Source organism: Anopheles stephensi, chromosome 2, assembly GCF_013141755.1.
Source record: "Anopheles stephensi strain Indian chromosome 2, UCI_ANSTEP_V1.0, whole genome shotgun sequence".
NCBI lineage: Eukaryota > Metazoa > Arthropoda > Insecta > Diptera > Culicidae > Anopheles > Anopheles stephensi.
Window position 1 is genome coordinate 83,436,639 of NC_050202.1, and position 27,995 is coordinate 83,464,633.

The window sequence follows — 27,995 nt, forward strand, 5'->3', positions numbered from 1 at the left end:
GCAGCTGTCAAACGGCGACCAAACAGCAAGCAAAAAAAAGGCGACCAAAAAACAGGCCAGCAGCCGAAGCAAAAACATCAGCCCAGAACTGAGTCCGAACCAGAACGGAAGTATTTTACATTTGGAACCCATTTACAAAACATTCGCATGGCGAGCGGAAAGCTAACCCTTTTGGTGTAATAAACCGCCGAATGTCGTGCGGCCGCGTGTGCAACGGAAACGGAGCTAAATCGAGCTAATCAATGCCCTGCGGAAGGGAGGGAGTTCAATGGTGTGTGCCGATGCCAAGGTCAGAGTCGAATGTTGAAAAAGAAAATCTATTCGTCGTGCAATCGGTGTAAATTCGGTGCGTGCAAACATGAATCGAAAAAGGTAGGTGAGTGTGTGTTACCGTGTCCGGTCAATTGCAACAGCTCGAACCACTCGAGCAGGAGGAACCGATTCCGTATGTTGCAATTGTGCGCTGCACAGGGAGTGGGAACGAAAACAGCGACGAGCACGACGAGGACGAGAGTCAAGAGGTGTCTCATTGAAATGTGCACACACGGTATCGGAAAAATCGATAAACATTTAATGTGTGGGTCTTGCGCGGCCGGAGAAACCATCAGCGGCCAGATGTGCGATTTGCCCATGCCGAGGTGTGAACATTGAAGCGGAGGCTGGAAACGTGTCTCTGCGGGCACGACATCGTGTTGGTTCGAGAATTAGCACATCACGCCGGCCGCAACGGGCGGCGTGGCTTAAAACTGTGATCAGTGTGAGTCATCTGTGTGTGGAATTTATGCAAAACTGGTCCTCCCCGCACACATCGCAGCAAGCCTAAATGTTGTGTTGTTATCGATTGATTTGTGTTGGTTCGCTCGTCGGTTGGTCATGTTTTGGCGTCTGTTGTGATTCATTGCTGGTGCGGATCCGCACTATCAGTGCCGTATTGCTCACCGTGCACAATCTTAGATCAACACCTTCTGGGTGACCCTGGGGCGGTGTTTCGGGTGGAGTAGCGTAGTACTTGCTGCTATCAGCTGCGACGCCAAGGAGCGGAAGATTCCTCACCAATCGCGTCGACGGTACTGCGCGTGTCGTCGCCGTATGTTCCCGGCTAGCACGATTGAGGGCCAGGGGTATGTAGAAATCGAGCGAAATGGGGGAAAAATCCCGAAGCAAAAATCCGTCATAAAAGCCATCACTTAGACGCGTTTTATGACGATTTTCAAATTTCGACAACTTTTCGCCCATTTCTTCAATTTCGCCCCTTGGCTGTTTCGTCGCGATTTCTTTCAGTGTGTGCGTGTCATCTAGCATGAATGTGGCATTGTGCGTGTGATTGTTACCCTTTATTGAAATTCACAGCTGAAAACATAAACATCGAGATTTCAAACCGCAAAGCAGCACCTGAAAAATAAATAAATAAAAGTAAGTAAGATTAAGTGCATGACAATGAATCAAATTATTATCATACTTACATAAAAAATAATAAAACGATTGATTATTTCAGCCGAAATATAATGTTGGAACCACCAAAGAAAGGGCGCCTTTTTGCACTGCAACAACTGCCTTGGGCTGTATTATGCTCCACAGGCGCGATCGTCCGTGTTTTTGGACCGCGAACGTCATCAAGACCGACGCCGGAACCGTCTCTTGCCCCCGGTGCTGGTTCCATGGATATCGCTACGCGACCGGCAGGATCATCTGCGACGTCGGAATCTTCTACTGCTCTCACTGCTGGTTCCGTGGATATCGCTACGCGTCCGGCAAGATCGATGGAACAAAAGCGAGGAACGCAGCCCTCAACGAAAGCGATACGTGGGATGATTCTTGTGCCTGCTTGTTCCGTGCGTGTTGTTCCACTAGCGACAATGTCGTTAAAGCGTTCGCATGGATCGCAGCTGACCACAAGTGCGACACCGGTACCATCGGTCATTCCCGCTGCTGGATCCGTGGATGGCATTCCGTGATCGTTAGGATCGTTTGACGAACAAATGCAAGGATCGCAGCCGACTACAAGTGCGACGCCGAAATCGTCTGTTGCTTAAGCTGCTGGTTCATGCGCGCATGACGTTGCGCGACCGGCAAAAACGACTGTCGTGCATCAAGGATCCCGTCAGCCGTCACCAAGCATGACACCGGAACCGTGTGTTTCATCACCGGGATCAACATTTCACGAAGCAAGCAGCATTCATCCGTCCACCGTATCTATTCATGTAAATAAGAACACAGAGTTAATTCAAGCAAAAACAACTTGTCCTGGGCACGAGTTTTGTTCACAATGTTCATTATTAAAACTGGATGCCCGAACTGCCCAAACGGCTGCGATAGTGGCCACAATACACCCGATGAAAGGCGTGCGACGTAATGCTCAAACCATCCCGATGCAATATATAAGCAACGAAGAGTCACTGGACAGGTTTGAAGAGCATCTTACAGATGAAAATTTGTTTTACACCTTCATACAGCGTGCGGATGCTGTACAAAATTGGTTGCTTGAAGCTATGGGTGGAGGTAGGAAAAAAAAATAGGTTAAACAAGGTGTAATATGAGCGCAAATGAAATAACAGTAGGCGTTGCTATGAACACAGTAGTATGGAAAACAATACGTTACCTTTTTCTGCCCGGTAATGTGCAATCCGAATGAAATATGATGATCACAAAACAGTAATACTCTTGGCGTTGTTTACACACATGGGAAGATGCTGGAGTATCAGCCACACACACAGCTTTTTTGAAGCAATTTTTGTTATTACACGGCACTGCACATATCGGTAATAAGTAAGATCTGTTCAAAATAAAGAATATTTAGATTATTTCACGAATTTTTGCACATAACCAAGCGGATTGCGCATGTTTACTTTTCTGAACTCCAACAGAGTTTGTTTACACATTTTTTGACATAGCGGCGTTTTGCTCGCTTTTGACGCACGCACACATTCAAAGACAGCACAGCGCATGCGCTGCAACGAGCAAAACAGCTAGTTCGCCCGAGCGAGATTGCCCCCCCACGAGTTTCACCCATTTTCGCACGATTTCTACATACCCTTCACCTACAAACTGATCCGAATTGTTTGCCGGGTTGTGATTGATATGCGAAACGCATACACACACACACACACTCGCTGAATCTGGCGACAGGATGATGATGGTCTGTACCGCGTGTGCGTGTGTGTGTGCGCGCGCGCGTTATCAATTGATGACTTTTGGACTTTTGGCGGTCCGAGTCTTCCGATCGCATCGTTTCCTGCTTGGGATTATCGCGCAATGCGTACACGGGAAGCGAGGCAGCAGAAGTAGCGCATTATCGGATAAGGGGCTCTTTTTTTTATAAATCGAAGCTAGCTCTGTGTATTGTTGCTGCACACCAGTTGCTATCGTTGCCATAGCGAAGAAAGGAGGCTCGTCCAGCATTTCATGATGGTAGAGTGCCTTTGTTGCTCTGGATAAACATTGGCACTATTTTTATATATTTATCAATCAAAAATTTGATAAGAGCCGGTTAATAGTATTTTTTTTTTTTTGAAAACTTTCTTTCACGTCTTTTTTCCTTCTCGCAATCTTCCCCGCACCCAGGAAAGCGCAATAAATCAATGTATTCAGTAGAGGAGGCTTTTTTCTGCAGCGCTTCAACATCCGTCGTTCAATGGAACCGTCGTACCCGTGCTAAGGTGGATCAGCTGAAACGCCCGTACAGCAACCGTAGTGGCAAGCGGCGAAGGAAACACGAAAGGGAACGAAATACCAGCACCGGCGTTTGACCGTGCGGCTAGTTGGAGAAATATCATTTTTTGCTAGCTCTGCTTTTTCCTGTACACAAACCTGCAAATTCGATGCCGACGAACAGCAGCAGCAGCAGCAGCAGCATCATCAACTCGTACTCGTCGTGGATGACGCAGCTGCACACTAGTAGCATGGGGCAACTATAATAAATTAGTCAAGCAAAAGTCTTGCCAACACGCGCGCATCATCTCCCGGTGCTCTCGGTGCTCCAGCGAGAAGCAAGTTAATCGTGGTCGAAACGAGAAGAGAACTACACACTGTACACTAGATTGTAGATCTAGTAGAATTAAAAGCGCCATTGATAAGGGAAACGCTAGAAAAATCCAGACCCCTGCTTTGGACGTACATTCCGCGACACCGCTCGGTAATCGCTGTGCATACGCATACACAACATACAGCACAATCCCCGGGCCGCAAAGTTCAAGATGCCGTGCTATAGCTTAAGGTAAGAGCCGACGTTGGTTCACGTGCGTTGTGTGTGTGTGTGTGTGTTTTTCTCCACGACCTAGATCACCACGTGTGCTCTCTTTGCGTTGCAGAAATATCATAAAATATCCTCGGGCCGTGCTGCGGACGATCCTGGTGGTGGCGAACAACATCTACTGCGTGCCGACGTATCTGGTGTGGATGTTTTTACTGCTCCCACTGAGAAAGGTGCACGAAACCTATTACTACCGCATCGAGGGCATACTGTTCCACTGGCTGCTTGCGAACGTGTCCATGTGGTCGTGGACGGCCGGGTACGAAGGTAGGTGGTGTAACGTTTCGGGATGCTTTGAGCATCAAATTAATCGGGCGTGTTTGCACTTCCCAGTGGTGGAGATGGGTGACGACATTACGACGGCCTTCGACAAGCGCACGTTGGTGCTGGCGAACCATCAAAGTACCTCGGACGTGCCGCTGCTGATGGCGGCCTTCAACGCGAAGAAGGGCATCCTGCCGAACATCATGTGGATCATGGACCGGCTGTTTAAGTATACCAACTTCGGTGCTGTGAGTCTTGTGCATCAGGACTTTTTCATTGCATCGGTAAGCCGGTAATGTTTTGTTTGTTAGTGGCATGCAAACTAACTCTCTCTTTCTCTCTGGTGTGGTTCTGCAGGGTAAGAAAAATCGCGAAAAATCGCTCCAGCAGCTCAAATCGCACATACAACAATGCTACGTACCGCGGAAGCGCAAGTGGATGGTACTGTTTCCCGAGGGAGGTTTCTTGCGCAAAAGAAAGGAAGTTAGCCAAAGGTGGGTCTAGGGTCTAGGAAGACTTTCCAAACCAAAAAAGGGCTCCACCCGTTTCGCTAATCCTCCATCGCCCTGTTACAGATTTGCAGAGAAAAACAATCTACCAGTATTAAACAATGTTACGCTGCCTCGCGTCGGTGCGATGAAGGCAATCATGGATATGCTCGGAGCGCCCAGCGACATGAACGTTTGCTCCTCCACTGCCTCATCCGCCACCTGCTCCACCACGAACCCAACAACACAGTGCGGTGGCGGCTGCGGCAGTGCGGTGGCACAGGATGCGGTGAAACAATCGGACAGCAACAGCAGCACTATCATCACCAGCAAAGCAATAACCAAGGAAGACGACGACTGTGGTAAGGGTGCTCCTCTGCTGGTAGGAGGCACCTGCTGGTCGAGCTTTCGGCACTAATTGGGAGTTTTGCCTTTCAGATACCTGTAAGGATGCTTCGTACGCAATGCTGAACGGCCAGTCGGGTGGGTGCTTGGAGTACGTGCTAGACATTACGATCGCGTACCCGCAGGGTACACCGCTCGATTTGCCCAACATCGTGCACGGACTGCGGGATCCCTGCCAGACGTTTTTATTCTACAAACTTTACCACAGTTCGGAGGTAGCCCCCAGTCTCAATGTTCGTCCTCCAAATTTGTCTCATCCGTCGCATTCGGCTTCGTTTTAGGTGCCGCGCGAAAGCGAATCCCTCACCCAGTGGCTGTACAATCGATTTTACGAGAAGGAGAAGCTGCTGGAAGAGTTTTACCGCACCGGAAGCTGGCCGGCCAGCTGCTGTACCATTCCGCCGACGGTCGTGCACCAGGACTTGCTTCGGTTTTTGCTGATACATCTGTTCTTCATTACCTCGACGTACGTGCACCTGCAGCTGATTGTAATGCTGATCCAGTACACGAACGTCATGTACGTGTACATGCTGAGCTAAGTGGTCTGCTCTCCTCACACAATCTCTTGTTTGCACCCGCGCTGCAAACTGAAGTAGGGTAGTAACGAGCACCGCGTTTACTTAACATGGAACAGCTGCAGCTTCAAAACAAACAGTGATTGAGACACACATTTGCTATAAATTATAAGTGAAAAGAACACTGAGATGTTACCCCCTGTCAGCACGTATCCCACATGCTAGTGTTGGTTGGTGTGTTCGGGAGAAGCTAAAGCAACGTCAGCATGATGGGCGTGAAGGTAGCAGACGATGAAACAATCAAGCGACCCTTGTTTACCATCCATCCTCCTTCTCCAAACCCGGGGCTCATCTCCGAGCGCCACATGAGCTTGCTGCTGCGGCCTTTTCCTCGGAAAGGTAGCGTCTAAATCGCACAAAACATATATACAAAACACAAACCCTTTATACTGAGAGAGAGAAGATAGGAGTTGGCACAAAAAGAGAGAGAGAAAAAAAATGCAAAAGGCTAACAAGTGTGAAGTTTGCAGGTAGGCAGTAGTAGGTGTATGTATTCGATACAACCAACACAAACATTCAAATCAGCACACACGGCCGAAACCCATGCTGCAGGCCGCCGCTCTATCCTCTGTACAAATTGTGAATGCACGCGGTTTTGTCAAGTGTGTGGGTGTGTGCGTGTAGCATATATTAAGTCAAGAGAACGGTAATCCAGTGTATCTTTACCGGATGGTCCCCCGTACTAGTAAGTAAGCATCAAACGGTGTGCGTGTGTGTGGGCGCGCGCGCGCGCCAAAAGTCAATCTGTTAGGAAGGGCAGGAAAATACGGTTTTTAGTTTTCCCTCGCACTGTTCCAACCGTTCCCGTTTAGCGTCGACTGAGGCGGGTTTTGAGAAGTTAAAAAAGAGGAACTTTTAGTTTTACTACTTACTACCACCCCGCTGACACGGTCACCGACGGAAGAGCGTGTCCGTGCGTGCGTGCGTGTTTTACTGTACTGTACGAGCTTTCAGCAAGCAGCAACCAAGTCACGTAAAAATCGAGAAAGGTAGCAAAACTGTTTAAAACAGGTGTTATACACAATGCTTTAAGTTAGGGTAGATTTAAACAGTTTACTTTGCCAGTTCTTTAACCCTACTTTCTTCCTTACTGCGGGCATCATCCAAGCCGCCGTTGCGTGTGCGTGCACGGCATCAGTTGACTGTAAATACTACTATGCCGCATGATGGCAGGTTGAACTTTCCGTTTCCTAGCAACTAAAAGCTCCCTCCTGCCTGTATCACTCTCTCTCTCTCTATCTCTTTATCTTTCTCCCCCTCCCCCCCTCCCCCCTAACCCAACGTGTACACTAGCAACTATTTAATCTAATTGTCCTTAACGAAACAGAAACAGAACAACAGAACAAAAATCGCTGTAACAACAAGGGGCACAGGCGAAATAGGAGCGTTGAGTGTGAGTGGTTTTTCATTTCTCTCCCGCGTGTTTCCGGGCGTGTGATGCACGTGTGCTGCGTGTTTGTGTGTGTGTGTGCGCGCAAAAGTGTGAACGTATGTGGATGTGTGTGAGTTTGAACGCGGCTACAAGGAAGGCTACGGGGTGTCGCTTTTAGTAGTATCCACCATTTTTTTCAAATAATCTAGTTGACAACCAGACGGCCATGTTTGGTAGTGTTTTAGAAACGTCAGTCCAGTACAATCTTAACCCTGAACCACTTCCAATCAAAACATGCTAGTCAATATTTTTGTTTGGATGAATTTGAACGATGATCTTACCATCGTGCAGAGAGTTATACTCGCCAGGCTCTGGTGGGCTGGTCACGTCATGAGAATGACACCGGACGACCCATCCCGTAAAGTCCTTTGAAGGCCGTCCACAGAGGCCCAAATTGATGATGGAGTGATGGCGTTGATGCGTCCGCCAGAACGGCCGGGATAACGGATTGCCAGACGACGGCGCTAAACCGTGAACGGTATCGAGGATTGTTGCAGCTGACCAAGACCACAAAGCGGTTGTAGCGCCTGATAAGTAAGTGAGTAAGAATTTCACGCGGTGTATGGCGTTGGGATCAGGAAACGATGAAAATCCTCAAAAATATCTTTGCGAAAGCCGTGGGGACCGCCGTCCAGTTTCCGAGGCGACAGCGGCGCCGATCTTACCACGGCAGGACCCCACCGAGGTTCAAATCCCATCCAGACCGCCTGCTCCCCGTACGCTGAATACTTTGCTACAGGTCAAAATCAAGTCACAGAAAGCCAGAGATGGCAGGCTTTTGAGACCTCTCGAGGTTGTAGTGCCAAGGAAGAAGAAGAAGAAGAACGTCGTTACATTCCCCCAAAATCACTGTTGTGTGTGTGGTGTGTTTGGGTAAACGGAATTTAGTGGAGCAGATTTTACCGCACCAGCCTTTTCCCGGGGGCGGTCCGGTGGCCGAGACGACAGCGGCGGCGGTCTTCACACGGGGCAGGGCCAGGGTTCAAATCCCATCCAGATCGCCTCCCCGTACGTAGGGCTGACTACTTTGCTACGGGTAAAATCAAGTCACAGAAAGCCAGAAATGGATGACAGGCCGAGACTTCTCGAGGTTGTAGTGTCAAGGAAGAAGAAGAAGCCTTTTCTTTTCCCCTTTGAGAATATCTAAACTAAACTCCTACATCAACCGGCCATATTGGTAACACTAAAAAACCATCGATGAAAGCCAGCTGGAGGTGACCATCACGTGCCCGAGACCATCTTGAAAAGCCGTCGGCGGATACCACTAAAAGCGACACCCTGCAGTACGCAATGTGCCCGCTGAGAAATTAGCCTACGTGCGTTGTTTAGTGTGTAAATGTAGCACAAGTTCCGTTTTCGATGCGGGCGCCACGAGCCACCAAAGTACTTCACACCAGCCCCGCATCCCTATTGTTTGCTCATTTTCTACAACCACACTACTACTAGGCACCGAATATACGCGGGAAGAACAGGCCGTCGTCTATCTGAGTGTGTGTGTGTGTGTGTGTGTGTGCGTGTAGAGCAAGCGAGAAATCCCTTCGCCTGTTACGTGTGGAAACGATCGATCGACATCCCATCGCGCTCTGTGGTGTGGAGGTTGCTTCGATTACATTTTTTTTCGAATAGAAGAAATACGACTGTATGAAGCAATTCTGTCGGCCTGTGTGCATTTCATCCGATTAGTAGTTGTGTAAGTTCACTGTCGGTTGTTTTTAAGGTCCATCAAATCCGTAACTGGCCAGCTTGCGACCGGCCAAACGTGACGCAAACTCCAACACTGCCGGTAATGGTTCGTTTTGCGCTAGCTTGAAGATACACCCGGCTACGAATGTGTCACCGGCGCCGAGACTGTCGCGAATCACCTCCGGTGGGTACGTTCGTTGGCTGTACCACTGACCGCAACCATCCATCGCCAGCGTATCGCTCGAACCCCACGGACAGATGATGGTGTACGGACCGGGATGGCTGTCCTTCAGTGCCTGTACCGCATCCCGTGCACTTGCGTGGCCAAGAAAGCGAGCGAAATCCTTTCCAACAAACACCACATCGACACCATCCACGAGCAGATCGAGATTGGAGCGTCGTGGCTTTTCCATCTCGATGGAAACGGTCACCTTGGAGCGATGGTGGTTGTCCGGAAGGTTATTCCAGCTACGGATGGAGTTTATCATCGCAACAATTGCCGGCGTGTTGCGTCTTCCCTGCAGAATTTGTCTCAACGTTAGCATGCTACACTTCAAATTTTCTCAGCTCACCGGTTGCTTTACCTCGAAATGAATCCATGCGTATTCTGGTAGGTTGATTTTCCTGAAGTCTTCCAGCGTCAGTTCCGGCAAGTCCGGATTACTATGCACGATGGTTCGTGTGCCGGTGGCGAGACTTAACCAAACGGTAGACAACGGTACGCTCGCTTCGTGATGAAGCGCACACTTGCCGAACTCGATGTTACGGTCCCGTAGGTCGTCCAGTGCAAATTGAAACGTTTTCGAATCGCTGAACGTTGCGAGCAGCTCACAGCGTGCTCCGAGATTGGCCAGCACGGTGCAGTTGTTCGATGCGTTACCACCACGCTGCCAGCGGCTAGCATGGCACCGCTGGTCGGAATCTTCCTCGGGGTACGTCTCGCATACTTGGATGATGTCAATGTTGCACAGGCCGACGCAAAGAATTTTCTTCGCCGACGTCGGAGTGTCCTGAGGTGTTTCTGTCATTGGGGACTAAGGATGATAGAATGGCGGCACACATTAGTATAAAGTGGTGTACTTTGAGGAAGGGTGACGGACCAAAAACTCTCTCGTGTAGAGGAACATTAGTGAAGTGATTATGTGAGTTTGAACTGGCCAGGTTCCGGCGGCTTCAACGGTTGCAGACTTCGGATGTAGGTAAGTAAGACAAGTAAGGAGAGACTGCTCAAACGCGGTGGATTATTTTTTCACGTTCAATTATCTTATATTTTGGTGCATTGCATTATTCAACAACGTTTGCCTAGTACCTTATCAGGAGTACACGTAGGAGTATCTTTCGAAAAAACAACTCGAGTATAAAAACGTAATAGAAAACAACACTCTAACCTAAGGCTCTACTCCTCGAACGCATCGCACGATTGTCGGCGCCTCCCCTTTTCACAGATCTAACCCTGTATCGATCAGCTCGCGCAGTAGAAGCGATGCGCGTCGCGGTAGCAATCGTAGCAGGTGGCTTAGGAAGAGCAAATACTTGGGGATGCTGATTTCTAGCTCGTTGCGCCGCACGCCCGCTATGATGCGGCGTGCTGCTTCGTCGGATTTGATGCGTCCGAAGGCGGAGGAGATGCGTAGCCGGATGTCGTTCAGGCAGTGGTCAGTGATGATGAACGGGTAGATGTGCACGAGGGTGGTGTGGATGGTGTGTTGGCACTTTTCGATGCGTAGCTCCTCGAGCGTCGACTCGTACAACCCTTGCACGGCAAACTGTGATACGGCGAGCGGCATTTGATGCTTCAACCCGCTTACACCGGCCACGGAGGTGAGGAAGACGATGTGTCCGTGAGCTACTTTCTTCATTTTGGGAAGTATCGCTTCCAGGAGCTGGATGGATGAGAGCAAGCCAAAAGGGTTAGAAAAATCCCAACACGGCAAAGGCATAACAGTCATACGTACCAAGAAATGGGACACTACACCGACATTCAAGGTAACTTCGATCGGTGGCGGTTCGGTAACGAGACTCCGGGCGCTCGGGACATTGCAGCTGTGAAACAGCATGCTGATGGTGCCCAGGCTGCTCTCGATCGCTGCCACGGTTCGATTGATCTCCGCCTGCTTCGTAACGTCGCACTCGTACGCACAGGCAACACCGCCGGCAGATTGTATTTTCTTCACCAACAGATCGTTGTCCGTTGTTTTCACGTCGATACAGGCTACCTTTACGCCCAGCTCTGCCAGCTGTATGGCTAGATCGTATCCCACTCCCCGACCGCTACCGACGACCTGTGGGAATGTGAAGCGGAATTGTTTTACACGGATCCTTGCACGGTTTGGTGACTAGTACTTACAGCCGCTACCTCGCCGGTAAGCGACTTCGCTTTAGCCGGCCTCACTACATGGAACAACGATTGCAGCAACGTGAAGAAGAACTGCACCAAGATGATCAGCACATCCCAGCAAAAAATTAGCGTGGCGTATAACCGTAAGATCATTGAAACGGGCTTTCGGTGACAGTCGAGCCAAGCGGGCAAACGGCGCGGACTTTCTCTGCTGTCGGACGACTAAAACGGAACGTAAACGGTTTTATTACTCGGGGAGACTTCATTTTGCCTTTTAGCTGCTTTAGTGAGTTTGCGTGCGGATTACCAATTTCATATCGAAGCATTTGATGATCAAAGTGATCGAGCGAAGATCGTTTACTTACATGGAACCGTGCGGTGTATGGGTTAGGCATTGTTACGAGCGCAAAGCTTGCACAACTTGCACTCGAACTAAACGCACACGTCTTGCGTGATCACAACATTTCCACGCAGCACAACACAGAAGTTAAATTTAATTAGTTGCCTAACGAGACACCGTGACAGAACTGGGGAGGCGGGCGGGGTGGTGAATGTTCTGGTCCGATACTCTTTAATCCCTTTCGCGACACCCACAAAACTTAAGACAGCCATGCGTCGTACTTACCTCGTTGCTGGATGGTCGGGGGGAGACTTCCAAATGCGGTAATTACACGCGCGTGTTCGGGTCTAGCGGCTTATTCGGTTTATCTCAATCCAAAGTCCGACCGTCGAGTGGGGTACGCCGCTGGTTCGCACGTACGACGACAGCTGAGAACATGCGTGAAGCCCTCTTTATCGATAACAACAGACCAACGGACTCCGGTGTGCTTGCTTTAGATTAGGCGCAATTCAACAGCCCCTGCACTCTGTCGAGACATAAGAGAAACTTTTAAAAACAAGCTTCAATTACATCGTGAATGGTGAAAGAGGAACTATAATTTACCTTTTCTGCCTAAAATTGTGTAAAAACGAGCGATAATAGTGCGTGTACGGGACTTTTCTCGTCTTCCCTGGTTGAACTGATAATGAGAAATGTCACAACAAACCGGGCTAGCCGCTTGAATGTTTTTAGCCGCCTTGCTGCAGTCGCTTTGTTCGTCTATGCGCGCGGGTTCAGTACTGTAAAGCGTAGTTTGTGTTTTTAAATGGTTCGAAGCGGTCGTTACTACTTGTGTCGTTTGTTTTTTTGTTTCGGAAATGTCTTCCAATGTCTGGAAATTGTATTCATCTATTTTCTTGACAAATGCAAGAACAAAGCATATCTCAGCTCTACGATACGATCACACGAAAGTGTTGGAAATTGTTTTTTTTTTGTTATCCTGCCTAACCTTACTCTCATGGGCCAAAGCTTCGGTCGATATCGTGAGAAAAGTCCTTACCAAAATTGACAAATACTAATGTATACAAAGTATCTCCAACTTATACTGCACATGCCTTCAAAGAAGACAATCAATTAAAATAAGCACTTGAAAGTGACTGAGAGAAGGCTGTTAGATAGACGAACCGCTGAAGAAAGGTGGTGTGCAGAAACCTATCAACCCTTTAACAACGATTGATACTAAGATTTTTGGCGGGATTGTCCCCTTTTACAGATAAAAAAAAAACAAACAAGCGTTTATATCAATGTACGATCGAGATACATCAAAATAAGCTTTTATTTTTACTGGGAAACTCTTCTAGCAGTACGATTGATTTGATCGTTTAAATACTTTTAATCGTAATTCCTCTATTAAAGGTCCCAGATCTAAATCCCATCCCTTCTCAAACTGACCCTGTGCGCGATGCTCTTGAAATAATCGGTTTGATCGTTATCCGAGGAAAAATTAATTCCAGACTGGTCAGCTTTATGAGGATAAACCCACCATCCAATGGGTGAGTTTTCCATTCACACTCATCATTTCAAAGGGTTAAGCTTTGGAAATTCCCCTTCTTGTGTATTTTGCTACTCGATCAAACCCAACATCGCTAATTACATTTCCTACTTCAAATATTTCAATTCAATTGATCCAAACAACAAAAAAAAGAAGGTTCTCCCCAAAATGATGCTCTCCTTTCGCCCAAGACACATTTAGGTCACGGCTGGCGCTTCCACGGGTCATTATTACCCGGCAACAATGAAATCATTCCACACAACCACAACGTGGGAGAAGGGTCAGCCCAATTTCCAGCACCAAGCTGCACTGCTTATGATAATCGGATTATTACCGACAAAACAAATTATTGCATACCTATCAGGGGATCAGCGTCGGGATTTTCGGTCGAAAATAGTAAAAACAAAACCATCATTAATCACTTGCTAATGTCAATAAATTAACTCCACCTAATCAGAATCCTAAAGCTAATATAGTACGCAAGGCGTTTTGTACGCTGTGCAGTGGGACGTTGTGGTCCTCTCCTTCCCGGTGGAGAGCTAATCGGTCCGCTAATATGTTCTACGACAACGGCGCCAACAGCATGCATAACACGAGATGGTAATTGATTCGCCGCAAGTGCTGTACCGTACTTTCCGGCAGCTTAACGCGCGATAATTATACCGTTTGTTTGGTCGCGCTTTACATGCCTGACTGGGCCCGTGTGCAGCTGGTTCCGTTTCAACAACCAATGCCGGGTGTTGTTCTTCACGTGGAGTGCGGCATTTATTCATAATCGGACACTCGGACCGGGCGACGCCTTTCGGGCACTGCCGAGCCACAGTTCCCAGCCATTGTAGCGGGTTTTCCGGTGCCATCCAGCCGAAGAATACTTGGGAATCCGGACCTAACTGTCGTGTGATGGGCCGCGCGCCCATCATGATCTTCGCCTGGGCGGAAATTTCTCGTTCGTGCGGACTAATTTTTCTCGATGGCGCATCTGGGCTGGCTGGCTGGCTGGCTGGGGGGCGGCAGTAGCGATTGTGCAGATTGACAGCCATAAGCCGACGGAAATAATGCTGCTTCTCATCTCGGGCTCGATGAATGTGCGCTCCAGCCTCATCAACGGCGGTTTTTGGCCAGAGAAAGGAGGTGAGCTCGAGACATAGATTGGCCCATCGGCCGGGCTGTGGCAACAAATTGTTATTACACTAACATACACCGCGGCCCACCACTTCCAGCTCCGGTTTTTTGTTGTTGTTCGGGGCCTGAAACTCTGGCCCGTTTCATTACCAGTGAGCATCTTTCACGACCATCAGGTCATAGATCTCCGATTGGCCCCGTACCGTAACCATTTGAAAGTGTACAAATCGATAAGGAGCCGCGCACGCACGGCCCAATACACCAACCGGCGGGAAGCGATCCCCGGGTGCGGCTAGATGCGTAGTGATGCTCTGCTGATGCGCGCGTCCCATCCGATCGGAGAGAAATCATGCAAAATGTTACCACTAACAACATAATAACGCTCGCCGGAACAATTATCCGTACGGACTTTCGAACGTGACGATCGCGCTAGGTGGCAAGTGATCGTGGGAGAGAGAGAGAGAGAGAGAGAGAGGTCAGCGATCACCAGACCATTGGCCAAGCATTGGTCACTGCTGGTCAAACACCTCTTCGGTGACCTCCGGTGAGCGCAAGGTGCTAGAAAGGAAATCAACGTTTTTAATGCACTTTACACTTGCGCGCGCAAAACGGGCGGCTGCCGGCGCTTCCGTTTCCGTCACGACCGGCCACCGTCAGCAAGTTCGCAGCAGTGCGAGCAAACATTCATTTCACGGTTGGTTGAGGCTGTGCGTGCACAAGGGGGAAGCTGGCATTCTGACGAGAACGAATTGCGATTTAAAGAACGCTTAAACGATACGGTTAGACCAGGTCGGGAAGGGATCCAGCAAGGGAACGATAGGCAAACAAGGGCTGAGGGGGAAAGCTAGAACTAATTACCCTATACTCAACATTTTCCCGTACTGATGAGAGCTTTTCCAGGGAAAAGAAGAAGAAGGCCAAGCCATGGCAAGAAATAGCACAATGTGTAGGGATTTGATTTGTGGGCTCATGACTGCATACCATCCATATCATTCTGCATGCGAATGTGGCTGTGAATAGAAATGTGTGCATGTGTTGCATGATGTTCAGCGAAAGAAGTGTCTAATCTCCCTGGAGGGCGTACGAAGATGAGGGAGCTTCCGAGGACCAATTGGAAGGATAGACAAATAATCAAAACCAAAGAAGCATCTTGGCATCAGCATTTGAAAAAAGATCCCAGACTAGAAATTCTTAACGAAGGCGGTGTTTAGAAACTCTTAAGGCTGTATTGAGACACTTAATGGTCTTAGTGGAGTCTCAAAAGATTTAGAGGATCGTAGTGACACAAGTGATGATGAACATAGTATCCACATGGGACCTGGTTTAGTAGATAAAGCCTTGGGGTATACTTAGCCCTTCAGAAAACGAGGCTCCTCAGACTGAAACTTTCCTGGCAACTATTCAACCTGCTCTCGGTTAAAGATTTTACCTCAAGCCTCACCGAGCGCTCCTGAGGACCAAAGAGCGGTCCTGAGAGTATCCTAATGTTCTCTTCAGGAACTTGATGTGTTAAAATGATTTGATGTCAAAAATCTACTTCGAGCCGTTGAACGTCAGACCATGATGTTCAGTTTACACCCCATGGATATTCCGGTAAAGATATCAGAATGACAATATCCAACTTCTTCAGAACTTTCTAAGGTACCAAGGTATGGAACGATCCTCACTTGTATATAGTACCTCCTGGAATGTTAAGTTGACCTGGAAAGCTTGGTTACATAGTGAGGGAACGGTTCTCTGGCCTTACCATTAGCAGGCGGCCGAAGCCTGGTATCCATTTGATGTTGGTGATGGTCGGAAAGACTAAGGCTGAAATGTCGTTTATATCCTATATCTTTTTAGCTCAAGAATAGAGCTGATAGTACAAATAAACTAGCGATAGTAGATGACTAACTTGGTCATTGCTGTTCCAATTTTGTTGATAACGTAGAACAGACTTCATCTTCGACCGCTAGTGGGTGCGAAATTACTTGAATACGCTTCATCTTGATTAATATTCAATACAGACAAAGCTTCTCAGTAACAGAACTAATAACCTTATTATGTATGAATCGGCACCTGAAAAGTAGACCAGCTAAACCAAGAACTAACATGACTGAAGATAAGTCTAACTACGGCGATCAGACTTCAGGAGATACTTCAGGTATTTTGATCGAGCATTCAATAGCTATTTATCAGTTTTTAGGTAAATTTTCATTGAATTTTTTTCTCAGAAACTTTGCTTGAGACCCCTTACGATCCATAAATAGACTGCTTAAAGTAAACATAAATTTATGATGCAGCCTTATGATATCATTCCCCCGCCCAATACATAACTTAATGATCGCTCGGTATCGCTTCGGAACCTACCCTTCGGCATGTCTTAAGCAGCCAACTCATAACAAAAAACCCCATCGATAGATCATTATCAATTCACTGCAGCACCGGTTAGGATCACTGTGGTTCGATCGGAGATATTTTCATTCCGTAAGATAGATTCCATTCCGCTATACTTTCTCCCGGGCTTGAGAACGGTAACACAGCACGTACGTACACAAACGACGCGAAAAGGCTGCACACCAAGCGGGAGAGACATAACCACCGTCAGGCTTCCAGGCCAGCCCCCGAAAGCCGTGTTGGAGCACGCGAGAAGCAGACGGCACGAACGCAATTGTGTAAGTTGCTTCTTTTTATCTGCCACGGAACCGTCCGTTCCGGTTCCAGTCTGCGGTCGATATTCAACCCGAACGGACGTTTACCGGAGAGAACGACCGGGCCACCAGTAAGCCGTTCTTGGAACCTGGATAGGTTCCTGTTTTGCTCACCCACCCCCCCCTTCCCCAGCCTCAACTCGTTGATCGTTATTATACACACATCCCCGGGCCGAGAAAAGAAAGCGTGCTGGAAGCTGGCCGTGTACAGGCGGGAGTGATTTTCTGAGTCTGTTTTGGGACGGTGAGTGAGTGTGTTTGCCGTGGTAGGGCGTAGCCCGCTTCTGCCCTAGATTGCCTGCGTTCTGGCAATGCAGGAGCCCAGAAGTAGTAGCGGGACGGCCGTGATACTGGCAGAGTAGAACATTAAGTGAACACAAGTGACTCAAACCGGAGGACTTCCAGAATTCCCCTACAACGATAGTGGACGTGCGTGTTAGTGGCGCGAGTGACTCAAAGAGGTGTCTCAAAGTGTGGAGCATAAGAAGTCAAGAAGTGTTCAACAACCGCCCCGTAGGAAGTGGATTGAAGGTGTGAATAGTCTCTCGATTAGAAAAAAAAACCCTTAAGAAGTCGATCCAGAGAGTTCAGCAAAACAGTAGTTCCTGAAGTGTTAAAACAAGGTGCACGAGTTCTCTGGACGGTTCGTGTGACTTCCAATCCCTCTACCAGACACCAAAGCATAACGGTAAGAATCTTAACCGTCTAGAACCGTTTGGTCACTGCTCTGCGACACAGCTCCAGCAACTTCACAGCAGTACATTCAAATCTGATGGATTTGCTTTGGGGCGGGAGAAAAATGTGTCAAGAAGAAAGTTTTTTTTTGTGGTTGTTGTCGTTTCCCGCTTTCTTCTTCCCTACTGTTCCTAGTCGAGATGGGACAGAAAAAAAGCGATCTTGGAGATCTGAGAGCTTTCTTTCGGAGAATGCTTCTTGGACGGATGGCGGACGGAGAAGATCGCACGATTCTTCTTCTACGTCGAGCGAGCGTCAAAGTAGGCTAAGCGAGCCGCTGACGTGCGGCGGATGACTTGGTGAGCCCGGCTTGCTGCGATCCGATGGTGGTGTGAATGAACTTTGGCTTTAGCTACGGGCTTCAACCGCAACCACGGAATGAGGCCGGCCGACGCCTGGCGACGAATCGAGAATCGTTGGTGTTTGGTTGATTTGTTTTCGTATACGGCGGTAGGAAGGAATCCAACCAGCTCCAACTTTGGAACAGTGGCAAGATCCCGCTTTTGGATAATCGTTATTAAATGACTCGAAGGGGGGGGAGGGGGGCCCTGGTACAGAGATGGGCATCTAACTGTACACCGTCGAACCCTGGCCGGATGATCCATTGCAAAAGCCATGCAATAATTACGGGACCAGCAACTCCCGGAAAGTGTTGCGTTGCGATTCTTCCCTGATCGCCGTTGCTTTGTTGTCGTCGGGTAGTTTTTTTTTCTTCTTCTGTTGGTCTCCCTCCCCATTCGTATGGTAATAACTTAATCGATCGTAAACGCGTAGCCAGGTGAAAGTAGTGACCTCAGACGGGACATCCCCCACATCCAGCCGGTGAAGGCGTGCAAGAATTTCAATGCTCGGCGCTCGGAAGCGACGAACCCCAGTGAGTCGGCATCGGGCGCGCGGACTTCATTAGCTGTGGTGCCTTTTATTAAACGATCGTTTTGCATTTTTTTGTCGAAAGAGAGGGCTTTTAAATCATTTCGAAATCGGAATTTCTCTCCAATAGAATTGAATTGGGCACGGAACGGATGTGAATCCTTTTATCGTTTAACTTCCAATATCGACCAAAATATCCATCAAAATTGACCTAGAAACACCCGGAGGAACGATTGTTCTGCCCGTGGATGTGCGGGTGCAACATCACCCGGTATCGACGTTGAAGGAGGAGAAAGTGTAACACCCCACCCCACAACACCACTCTCCTCTCTATTCTTCCTCGTCACAGGGTTACATCGTACATCTTTCCTGGTTCTCACGCGCCCATGCTTCTTCGGGTGATTGTTGTGATCGGACGATAAGCAGACACCACCAGTCGTATCGCACTGATTAACCTGAATTTCATGTGAGACATTGTTTTGTTCGTGTCAAGACTGGCCGGGGGGAAGGGGGGGGGGGGGATGAAAAACGCTCCAGCACCTCCCGAAAAGCTTAAGAACCCATTGTTTACGTAGCCTACACCCGGGGAACGGCGTCGCAAAATCAGGCTGCTCACAAGGGTGGAAATCATGTCAAACGGCGTAAGCATCTGCTGCTGCGCTCCACCGCGCTACCACACACTCTCTCATTAGGCCGAGAGCGTGTGCTGGCCCCCTTTTTGCTTGCTGGCACAACCGCGATCGTGACAGTGCAACCAGGCGCAATGAATTGTATGTTCGGGACAGGGTGTGTGTGTGTGTGTTTATTGTCACTGAGAGGTACAAGGAGCGGGTACATTTATTGCTCAGCTCCTCTAAATGGTACCATTTTATAGTCACCAACTTCAAACACACGGTCCCGCCAAGGGAGAGATTCCAGCGAGTTTGTCCAAAGACCCAGGTGGTAGGCCAGCCATAAAACTAGCTCAAGCTTAACCGTTGGTGCCTTTTCGATGGCTGGTTTAGGTAAATATTGTTATTCGGCTTTACTGGTGCTGGGTAGCTGGAGCCCGCTACTGTTATTATTATTTTTGCACTTGCAAAGCGATATTCTCACTGCTCGCACCCCCTTTAAATGCTATTTTCCGATGCTATTTTCCTCATGGCAGCTTGAGTTGGCTCGGTTCGGCTCACACACACTGCTGACCGTTGGGTTTTGTTATCTCTCCGGGATGGAGATCTTACCGACCGAGTGGAATTGCTTTGCTAATGGACATGCAGCATACATACGTGTGTGTGTGTGTGTGTGAGAGGGTATCTGAAGAGTCATAGCCCTCTCGTGCGGAGGGAGTCCGGACCGCGGAGGGAGAAAGAAAACTATGTAGGCACGAGATGAAGCATAATATCGTAACGGGATTTCGCCTCGGGTTCCGTGCCGCGAGTTCATGAACTTGAAAACGAAACCAATGATTTGAGACCCGGTGGGCGCTGCACACTCACCCGATGTGCATTTTACGCTCGGTTCGGCTGAGATTCATCCATCTGTCTTTGGGGGGGGAAAACGGGGAACGATCGAGAAGAAACTCGTGGGAACGATCTGGTCGCTAGCTTCAGCCAGCAGATGGACCATGACCAAAAACTGAAGATCAAGTTCAAGGTACGGGCGATCGCTGGTGATCCGAGAGCGAGAGCGAGAGAGCGAGAGAAGGAGACGATAACATAACGCATCCAAGCAAGCAGCACGCACTCTCGAAGATGCACGCGTTATGCAACGTGATTGTGGAATTGGAACTGGACGGCAGCAAACACTCGCACCGTGTCCCACCGTGTCCCCGAGCGCAGCAAAACAGACCGGATCTCACCGAGCGAAGACGTAAAAGTAGTACAAGAAACATATCCTCAATGGCTACGATTACCGATATCGGGGATAGGTTTGCCACACACACACCGTCGTACCAGATTTAGGTCAGATCGGTGCGGGATTCACCTTCCTTCCTAATATCGTAACGGTGCATATGGGAACGCCCCGGCAAGTGAGCGCTGTTTATCTCTTTAGGGATGCCCGTTCAGCACCCGCGGGACCTATTGTTGTGCAAAACAAACAAAAGAACTTGGGGGGGGGGGGAAACCGGGAGACGCTTTTCGGGGCGCAATCGTGGTGCGAGGCCAGCTGGTTAGCACATTCTGGCCCGAAACGAGGTTACACTACGAGCACTTGACTGGCAGTAGCAGTATGACCGCCTGCCTGAAGTGCTACTGGGCGATGTGGAGGGAGTGGACGGTTGAATGTCCTTTATGGTATGCGTGTGCCCGCGGCCTCGGGTAGGGAAGTAGGTGACATAATTCGATTGGCCTGGTCCGTTATGCGGACCGGGGGGGGGACCGAGTGAACGGTTCTTATGACGTGTTGAAATTCGTCATTGTGCCAAGGTGGGAGCTGATGGGTTTATTTCTCCATTTTTGTGAAATAGGTTCGATGATTCAGCACTCCACACGATCGTTTTGCGTATAACGGAATGCGCCTAAATAGGGAACGCCTGTTTGTATGCAATGTGCAGAGATCATTTCGTTTAATTTCCTCAATATCAATCGAATTTTCTCTCATCATTGGAATCTCCCCAACAGAAAATGAAGCTCATTGCTACATACGCACTGGCGCTGCTGCTGCTAGCCAGCACAGTCCTTGCCCGACCCAACCTGGTGGAACCGATCTACCTACGACGGCGCAGCAATCCCCTGGAGATCGTGGAGGAGAGCGTAGAATCGAGCAGCCTGCCACAGGACGCTTCGGCCCAGAGCAGCACCGAGCAGCTTCAGTCAACGACCGTCGGAAGTTCGGAACCGGCCACCGACAGTTCCAGCACCAGCTCCGGCGGCAGCACATCCACGCACCAACCAAGGTACCAAACTACTAACGATGGTCTCTCTAGCGATAGTTTAATCAAGGAATTTCTACTAAAAAACCTGGCCAATCTGCAAGGCCAATCACCGTTGCCGGTGGCAGCCCCACCGGTTCCGGTCGATACGGCCGGATCCGAGGAGCAGAACACGCTGCGGTCCGTGTCGCTCGGGGTGTCGGGAGGGTTGGGCTATCCGCCACTCGCAAACTGGGATCCGCCAGAGAAAACGTACGTGTACCCGGTGAAGACACAGTACCCGGCGGAGGTTGAGATCGGTCAGAAGCGCAAACCGGTCATACACAAAATCATTACCAAGTGGTCGGACAAGACGTCGGACGTGTTTAATGTCGAATATGGCACATCGGCCTCCAATCTCCTAAGACCCTCGAGCCAGATCTACACGAACTTTGGTGTGACCTCACCGGTGGTCACCGATGCACCGGTGAAGAACCAGTTCTATGGAGCGTTTGCCGGGTCGCCCGAAGTCTTGTCGACCGACTTCCACACACCGTCCGGAGAGGTGTACCAGCAGGGTCCGGGCCCGATCGTGAGCGATCAGCTGATCCCGTTGAGTTCCTCCGATACGAAGAACAAGCACAAGAAGAACAAAAAGAAGAACAAGATCAAGATCACTATCAAGCCAACTCCGACGCCTGCTGCACCGGTGAAGGTGACGGCCGTGTCGCAAGCTGATCCGGACCGTCCGGATGCTGTGTACTCGGGTGAGCAGCAGGCCGTAGCCGGTGGGTGGAATCCGTACGAGGAGGATCCGTACGACGAGGTGGACGATGCGAATCCGTACGATGAGGCGGGCAATTTGAAGGGTGAAGGCGTGACGGAATGTAACGAGATCAGTATTTCGCTGAGTGGCAAGCAAGGCTGCAACGATATACAGATCGCGATCAACGAGGACAATCCTAGCCCGACGAAGCAGGGCGAGCTGACGAAGCTTGGTCCTGGGACGGCCGGTGTGTTGCCCGGTGCGGCTGTTGCAGCGGCAGCGGTCGGGACTGCTGGAGCACTATCGGCGGCACCGCAGTCGGCGGCCGTTCCCGCGGCAGCTGTAGCGAGTGACGTTGCGCTGGCTGCTCCACTGGCAGCAGCTGCTCCGTTGGCGGCGAATCCTATCGTACCGATAGTTCCCGCCGCTGTACCGGCACCAGTGTCCAACTTTCTCAATACACCGATCAGCAGTTTGGTGAGCAATATTATTCGTCCGCCGGTACGTATCGGGAGCGTTGGACAACCGGCTGCTACGATTGGAAACGGTATTGGATCGAACCAGAACAAACTGAAGCCAAAGCCTGGCAAACCATCGCACGATCATCACGGTTCATCCTCGCTGCTGCCGGACGTGTCGCACGCACTACTGGGCATGATGGCGGCCGTGTCCGCCATGACGCCGATGAACATGTTTGTGCTGGGCATGACCAGTCTGCCGGTGTTGGCGATGATCGTCGGCACAGTAGCGGCCGGTATGTACATGTACAAGTTCTACTACCCAACCCCGGTGCGGCACTACACCACGACGGTGTTGGTACAGAAGAAACCGCCCGTATCTTACCACTGGATACGTCGGCCAGTTCGCCCGGGAAGACGACCAATCCACACGTCCTCCTGGACGGACTATGATCCTCACAGCTGGGGACCAGCAGCTAGTTGGGATAACGATCGACGCAGCATGCGACAACACTCGGATCCTTACCGTTGGCACAAAAAACCCACCAATGGCAGCAGTACCAGTAGTAGTAGTAGTAGTAGTAGTGCCGCCATGTCCAGTTCCCGGGCGTGATAATGCACACATGACCCATGACCTCGAAGCGTGCCAAGCGTGGACTGTGTGTTAAGGGTCTCGGATGTATCTGTGGGCCCGGGGTTTTTTAGTAGAACATTCCTTGTGCGCGGCGCCTTGTACACGCACGCACACCCGCAACACAAATAGTCAATAACCTTCCAAAAAATCAAACAAACAAACCAACAAATCATTCCCGTATCGCATGACTGTAGCATGGCCTGTTTTAGCTTGTTTTAGTGCCGAACGTAATATAGTAATAGTACCTAGCTTATAGTCGTAGTACAACGAGACATAAGCGAACTAATTCCACTGCATGCATGTCGCCGCTGTCGTTCGGACGCTCGATTTCTAAACCACTCATCACTCTCGGTCGGTCTCATCGGTGAATTACTACCATCCATCCTCATCATCCACTACTGCCCCAAAAGCTGTTTAAGTAATGCCTTATTCTTCATACCTCTTTTTGCTGCATGTTGCATGAGATTTGCTTTTAGTGTGCGCGTGTCCTCTCGAACACTTCAAACACATTGCTTCCGAGAGAGAGAGAGAGCGGGATCGATCGATTCGTATTGTAAACATAATTAGTGTAATTTCGATTCAAGCTACCACGCACACAAGCTGGTGAAAGGTGAAGCAATTGATAGCCGCATGAGCGATGCGTGAGTGCGTGAATGGTAATAGATTTATTAGCCACCGGCCGGACCTAATGGACGACGAGCGAGCGGACGACGGAAGATTCACCGTACCCAGAGTGCAATAATAGTACGTAAATCCGGTGTTTGTGTACACAGCTGCCGGCGCGCCGATGATGTTAAATTGTAATTTAGTCTGGACAGTGCCGCTAATTGCTCTAGGGGTCCGATCGCGCGATCCGTGAAAGCTCCTTTGACAATCGAGTACGACGAGACAAGGCGTGTGTGTGTTTGTATGTGGGATGTCTCGGATGAAGATCTTGTTTAGCGAGATGATCCACCAACCAGATCACTTTCACCCGTGCGTGGCGCATTTGATTTCGAGAAGCTTCAGATATGAGTGTGTGTGTGTGTGTTTGAGCGAGATCGACCCTCCGGGTAGCTAGTAGTGGTCTAGTAAAGGTTAATAGATGTATGTATCGCTTCCCCTACGGAAGCAGTTGATTCTAGTGTGCTAGCTGTGTAGAGCAATAGTAATGGTGTTTTAAACGTATGGTAAGCATGTAGCGCGTAGCTTTAGGTGATCGATACGTGATAGTAAGAGGCGATAGATTTCAGCGTTAGTTAGTGAGTGCTTTGTGTAGGTAGCAAAAGGGGAGGATCGCGATCGCATGGACGAAGCAAGAACCTGTGTAAATCATTAGTCTGTAGTTTGTACCACATTTGGTAGTTCTGCTTGTACCTTCCTACTCGTCCGCGCAGTGGCGTCTTTAGCTGTAAGAACATGTTCCGTGTTGCATGTGGCGAACCGTTCGTCTGTACTGTATGTTGCATGATCGTACTGTAGAGTAGAGTAGCCCAACCAACCAACCATCGACCAACCGTGACTAACAAAACCAATAAAATGATTACGCTCTTACCGCAGCATGCTAAACTGCTATTGAACCTGTGAGTGAGTTTCTTGCTGTACAAATTGCGTCCGCATCATTTTGACTGTCCCTCTCCGCATGTCATCCCCCCCCCACCCCCTGCATGTTTCCCAGTAGCCTCTCTTTGCTAGCTTGCATGAATCTGTATGTGGTAGTAGCCTCTGTATTCCGATTCCGATTCCACCTCAGCAGCGTCACCCCGTCGCGCAGTGAAGTTTCGGTGCTGTTCTAGAAATATATCTATCTTCTTCTCATTGCAGCTACGCGTTCAAGCGTCCCGAGCTGCTGAAAACGAAGATGGGCACGTCCGGGTTCGTGGTGTCCACCAGCACGAAGGTGCTGACCGGTGGTGCTAGCGCCGCGTCCGGCGCATCGCAACGGACCCGCCCGGCGGGCACGGTCGTGTTGGGTTCGGGCGAAGCGAAAGCCAACGAACAGCTAACATCCCTCTTTGATCGCTATTCAGGGCACGCCGGTGTGGCGGAACCGATGACGGACGAGGAGTACCAGAACGAGCTGCACCGTGCCACGGAACGGACGGTCCCGCTGCGGACGACCACCCCGAAGGAGGGTCTGTCCACCTGGGTACTGCTGTCCGGTAGCGATTCTAGCGAGATGAAGAGTGAGTCTACGAGTACGACCTCGAGAAAGGTGATCAGCACGACGACGACGACGACGACTAGTACGACACCGAAACCAACCACCAGCGCTACGAAACGATTCCAACCGTCTACCAGACGTGTCATGCAGACGACCACACCACGTCCGGGTAGAACAACCACAAGCCCCACGAGCATGGAGGAGAAGAAGGAAAAACAGAACAAACCGCTACCGAAGCAGAAGATCGCCTCGACCACTCTTAAGCCGGTGATCGTAAAGAAGGTTAAGAAACCGCTACCGACAACAACTACGACGACGACGACAACCACCACCACGACTACGCCCAAGCCAACAACTACCTCATCCCCAACGGTAACCACCGAGATGGTCATCACGGAGCAGAGTGCCTCCACGGTGGCGAACGATCTATCCGCACCCGTTACCGACGACAGCTCGCAGGAATCGTCCACCTTCCTGATACTGGAACCGAAGGACGCTCAGTTCGATCTGCCCGAGGATCGTTCCCCGTCCAAAACGGCACCCAGCAACGGTGGCAAGGTCGTGAAGAAACCAACACGCAAACCGAACGCCAAAGCCCCCGGTGGCACGAAGAAGAAGCCGGCCAACAAGAAAACGCGCAAACCGGAAGTGAAGGATGTGGTGGCGAATGATAAGAAACCGGGCAACAAGAACAAGCCCGTCTCGACGCAGATCATCAACTATTTGTCGCGCGAGGTAATGCCCACGGTCGGTGTGGGATTGGTTGGGTTGGTGATGGCGGCTGGGCTGGCGTCGTACTTCCTTGGCAGTCCGCTTGGTGCGTTGCGTCGATCGGACGATCGGAAGGATGATCTGTACTACTCGAACTACGAGGAGTACGCCGGACCGGATGGACAGAACGAGGAGGATGTGTTTGGGAAGCTGATTGCGGGTATGCCGGATCGGTCCTACTACCGCAACAATGCGGTGCGTAGACGAACGCAGGTACAGCAGCCGGTTAGGACGGGCCATCAGTACTACCATGTGCAGCCGTACTCTGCCAACAAGTACCCGCACATTACGTACCGCAATCGGGCTTATGGTGGAGCCGGTGGGCCGAGTGCTCCGGAAGCGATGTACACGAACGTGAACCGACCGACCCAGGGACAGTCGCCGGTGCAGGCTCAGAGTCAAGCAAAGTCACAGAACGAGTTCTTCTACAACACCCCACCGACGCCTTATTACCCGATGCGAACGGTTTCGGTTGAGGCACCGACACGTCAACCGCAGTCGCCAGTGTACAGCTCGCCGTCCGTCTCAACGACAGCTAGCAGTACGGTGAGTCCTTCGACTACGGTCGATACTATCCCCGCGGCAGATCCAATCGCGGAGACCGAGCACGAAATGATGCCCCATCCGGAAGCGTACTCGTCCGAGCATAGTCCCGAGCATCATGCGCACTATGTCGTAGGGACGAGCTACTCGGACAGCATGCTGGACATGATCAACTCGGCATCGGTTCCGGAGCACGGACCGAGAAGAAAGCGCCGAGCGCCGGTGGATTCGGACGAAGACGTTGAGTTTGAGAACGAGATCGATGTGGATGAGGATCGTCCGAAGGAGGACCACCCATCCGCTCAGTCGTCCCATTCTGGGGAGGTGACGGAGCTGAGCGTCCAGGAGGGTGAGACAACGACGACGGGTACGGCGGGAGAAAGTGCGGAAACGACAACGGAAGCGCAGCGGTACACGTGGGGTGATTTTATCCGAAACACGGTCGAACGGAAGGTGGCAATGGGCATCCATTTCCTTCAGTACGTCACCATGGACTTTCAGCGATACCTGAACGGTGTACACGATCGGTTCCAGCACCATCATCAGACCAATCACACCAGCTCGACTGAACAGTAGTCGACAGCCGTGTGGCGTAGAGCATTAGCACACACACACAGGTTCGGAACCTACTCACTATGGGATTGAGGATAGAATTCTCGACATGCGAGAGCTCTCTTCTGATTTTGTAGTAACCGAGAACCACGATCGTTTGTATCGATCACCGATCAAAACATTCAAACCTTCACCGCACCAACATACGCAGCAGGGAATCAGAGCGTTGCACCCGTATATTTATTGCTTATGAACACACACACACACACACGATAAAGTCCCATCATCGGCTACTTGGATGTAAGCGTGTGGTGATTTTATCGAAGTGGATACTACGTTTCTAAGGGTGGGCTTCGTTCTACGGTTATAATCTCGTGCTTCTGCCACTTTCCAGCAGAGGGCGTAACTATGCACTGGGGAGATATTGCATCCGAAAGTAAGAGAAACACGCAGCAGCATTAGTATTACGTGTTTTTTACGCATTTATTTACAAATCCGTACAGGATGGTGTAACGCGAGACGCAAAAAAAAAGCATAAAACCAGTGAACAAATAAAATAAAATCTACATCAAC

At 50.0% G+C, this 27,995-nt stretch overlaps 3 protein-coding genes and 1 long non-coding RNA gene across 24 annotated transcripts; 2 read left to right on the forward strand and 2 right to left on the reverse strand.

Annotated features, from left to right (window-relative positions):
- Positions 1-2: 2 nt before the first annotated feature.
- On the forward strand, positions 3-9,063 carry LOC118505749 (acyl-CoA:lysophosphatidylglycerol acyltransferase 1-like). Of its 6 annotated transcripts, none has more exons than XM_036041958.1 (8): positions 3-376; positions 3,562-4,213; positions 4,308-4,516; positions 4,583-4,797; positions 4,871-5,007; positions 5,089-5,363; positions 5,440-5,621; positions 5,688-9,063. In XM_036041958.1, the coding sequence occupies exons 2-8, from the start codon at positions 4,194-4,196 to the stop codon at positions 5,943-5,945; spliced, it is 1,296 nt and encodes a 431-aa protein (XP_035897851.1). In that variant the 5' UTR covers positions 3-376; positions 3,562-4,193; the 3' UTR covers positions 5,946-9,063. The 6 variants fall into 6 exon arrangements, with proteins under 6 accessions (XP_035897851.1, XP_035897850.1, XP_035897852.1 ...); XM_036041957.1 differs by having other exon boundaries at positions 3-372; XM_036041959.1 differs by having other exon boundaries at positions 3-346.
- Positions 1,320-3,028, reverse strand: LOC118505753. Of its 2 annotated transcripts, XR_004905448.1 has the most exons (4): positions 2,847-3,026; positions 2,600-2,773; positions 1,464-2,487; positions 1,320-1,392 (listed from the first exon to the last, which is right to left on the reverse strand). It is a non-coding gene; the product is annotated as an uncharacterized LOC118505753 (long non-coding RNA). The 2 variants fall into 2 exon arrangements; XR_004905447.1 differs by having other exon boundaries at positions 2,600-3,028.
- On the reverse strand, positions 9,056-12,816 carry LOC118505751 (ketohexokinase-like). 5 transcript variants are annotated; one of them, XM_036041963.1, is made up of 6 exons: positions 12,378-12,491; positions 12,060-12,300; positions 11,800-11,880; positions 11,444-11,656; positions 11,052-11,378; positions 10,334-10,979 (listed from the first exon to the last, which is right to left on the reverse strand). In XM_036041963.1, the coding sequence occupies exons 3-6, from the start codon at positions 11,827-11,829 to the stop codon at positions 10,536-10,538; spliced, it is 1,014 nt and encodes a 337-aa protein (XP_035897856.1). In that variant the 5' UTR covers positions 11,830-11,880; positions 12,060-12,300; positions 12,378-12,491; the 3' UTR covers positions 10,334-10,535. The 5 variants fall into 5 exon arrangements, with proteins under 5 accessions (XP_035897860.1, XP_035897856.1, XP_035897858.1 ...); XM_036041965.1 differs by having other exon boundaries at positions 12,060-12,293; positions 12,378-12,470; XM_036041964.1 differs by having other exon boundaries at positions 12,060-12,320; positions 12,378-12,464.
- LOC118505747 (flocculation protein FLO11-like) lies at positions 9,244-27,994 on the forward strand. Of its 11 annotated transcripts, none has more exons than XM_036041945.1 (3): positions 9,244-10,295; positions 21,326-21,600; positions 25,217-27,994. In XM_036041945.1, exons 2-3 carry the CDS (start codon positions 21,329-21,331, stop codon positions 27,444-27,446), a joined length of 2,502 nt encoding a protein of 833 aa, XP_035897838.1. In that variant the 5' UTR covers positions 9,244-10,295; positions 21,326-21,328; the 3' UTR covers positions 27,447-27,994. The 11 variants fall into 11 exon arrangements, with proteins under 11 accessions (XP_035897838.1, XP_035897837.1, XP_035897847.1 ...); XM_036041944.1 differs by lacking the exon at positions 9,244-10,295 and adding an exon at positions 16,747-17,805; XM_036041954.1 differs by lacking the exons at positions 9,244-10,295; positions 21,326-21,600 and adding an exon at positions 23,443-23,831.
- The last annotated feature ends 1 nt before the right edge of the window (position 27,995 follows it).

What these genes read in the sequence shown, in the direction of transcription:
- LOC118505749 (XM_036041958.1), top strand. Translation starts at nt 4,194, where the DNA reads ATGCCGTGCTATAGCTTAAG. An exon ending in ATGCCGTGCTATAGCTTAAG is followed by an intron (nt 4,214 to 4,307) that starts GTAAGAGCCGAC and finishes TTTGCGTTGCAG; the next exon opens with AAATATCATAAAATATCCTC. An exon ending in CAAGGAAGACGACGACTGTG is followed by an intron (nt 5,364 to 5,439) that starts GTAAGGGTGCTC and finishes TTTGCCTTTCAG; the next exon opens with ATACCTGTAAGGATGCTTCG.
- LOC118505751 (XM_036041963.1), bottom strand. Translation starts at nt 11,829, where the DNA reads ATGCCTAACCCATACACCGCACGGTTCCAT. An exon ending in CATACACCGCACGGTTCCAT is followed by an intron (nt 11,657 to 11,799) that starts GTAAGTAAACGA and finishes GTTCCGTTTTAG; the next exon opens with TCGTCCGACAGCAGAGAAAG. An exon ending in GTGTAGTGTCCCATTTCTTG is followed by an intron (nt 10,980 to 11,051) that starts GTACGTATGACT and finishes TCATCCATCCAG; the next exon opens with CTCCTGGAAGCGATACTTCC.
- LOC118505747 (XM_036041945.1), top strand. Translation starts at nt 21,329, where the DNA reads ATGAAGCTCATTGCTACATACGCACTGGCGCTGCTGCTGCTAGCCAGC. An exon ending in ACATCCACGCACCAACCAAG is followed by an intron (nt 21,601 to 25,216) that starts GTACCAAACTAC and finishes TTCTCATTGCAG; the next exon opens with CTACGCGTTCAAGCGTCCCG.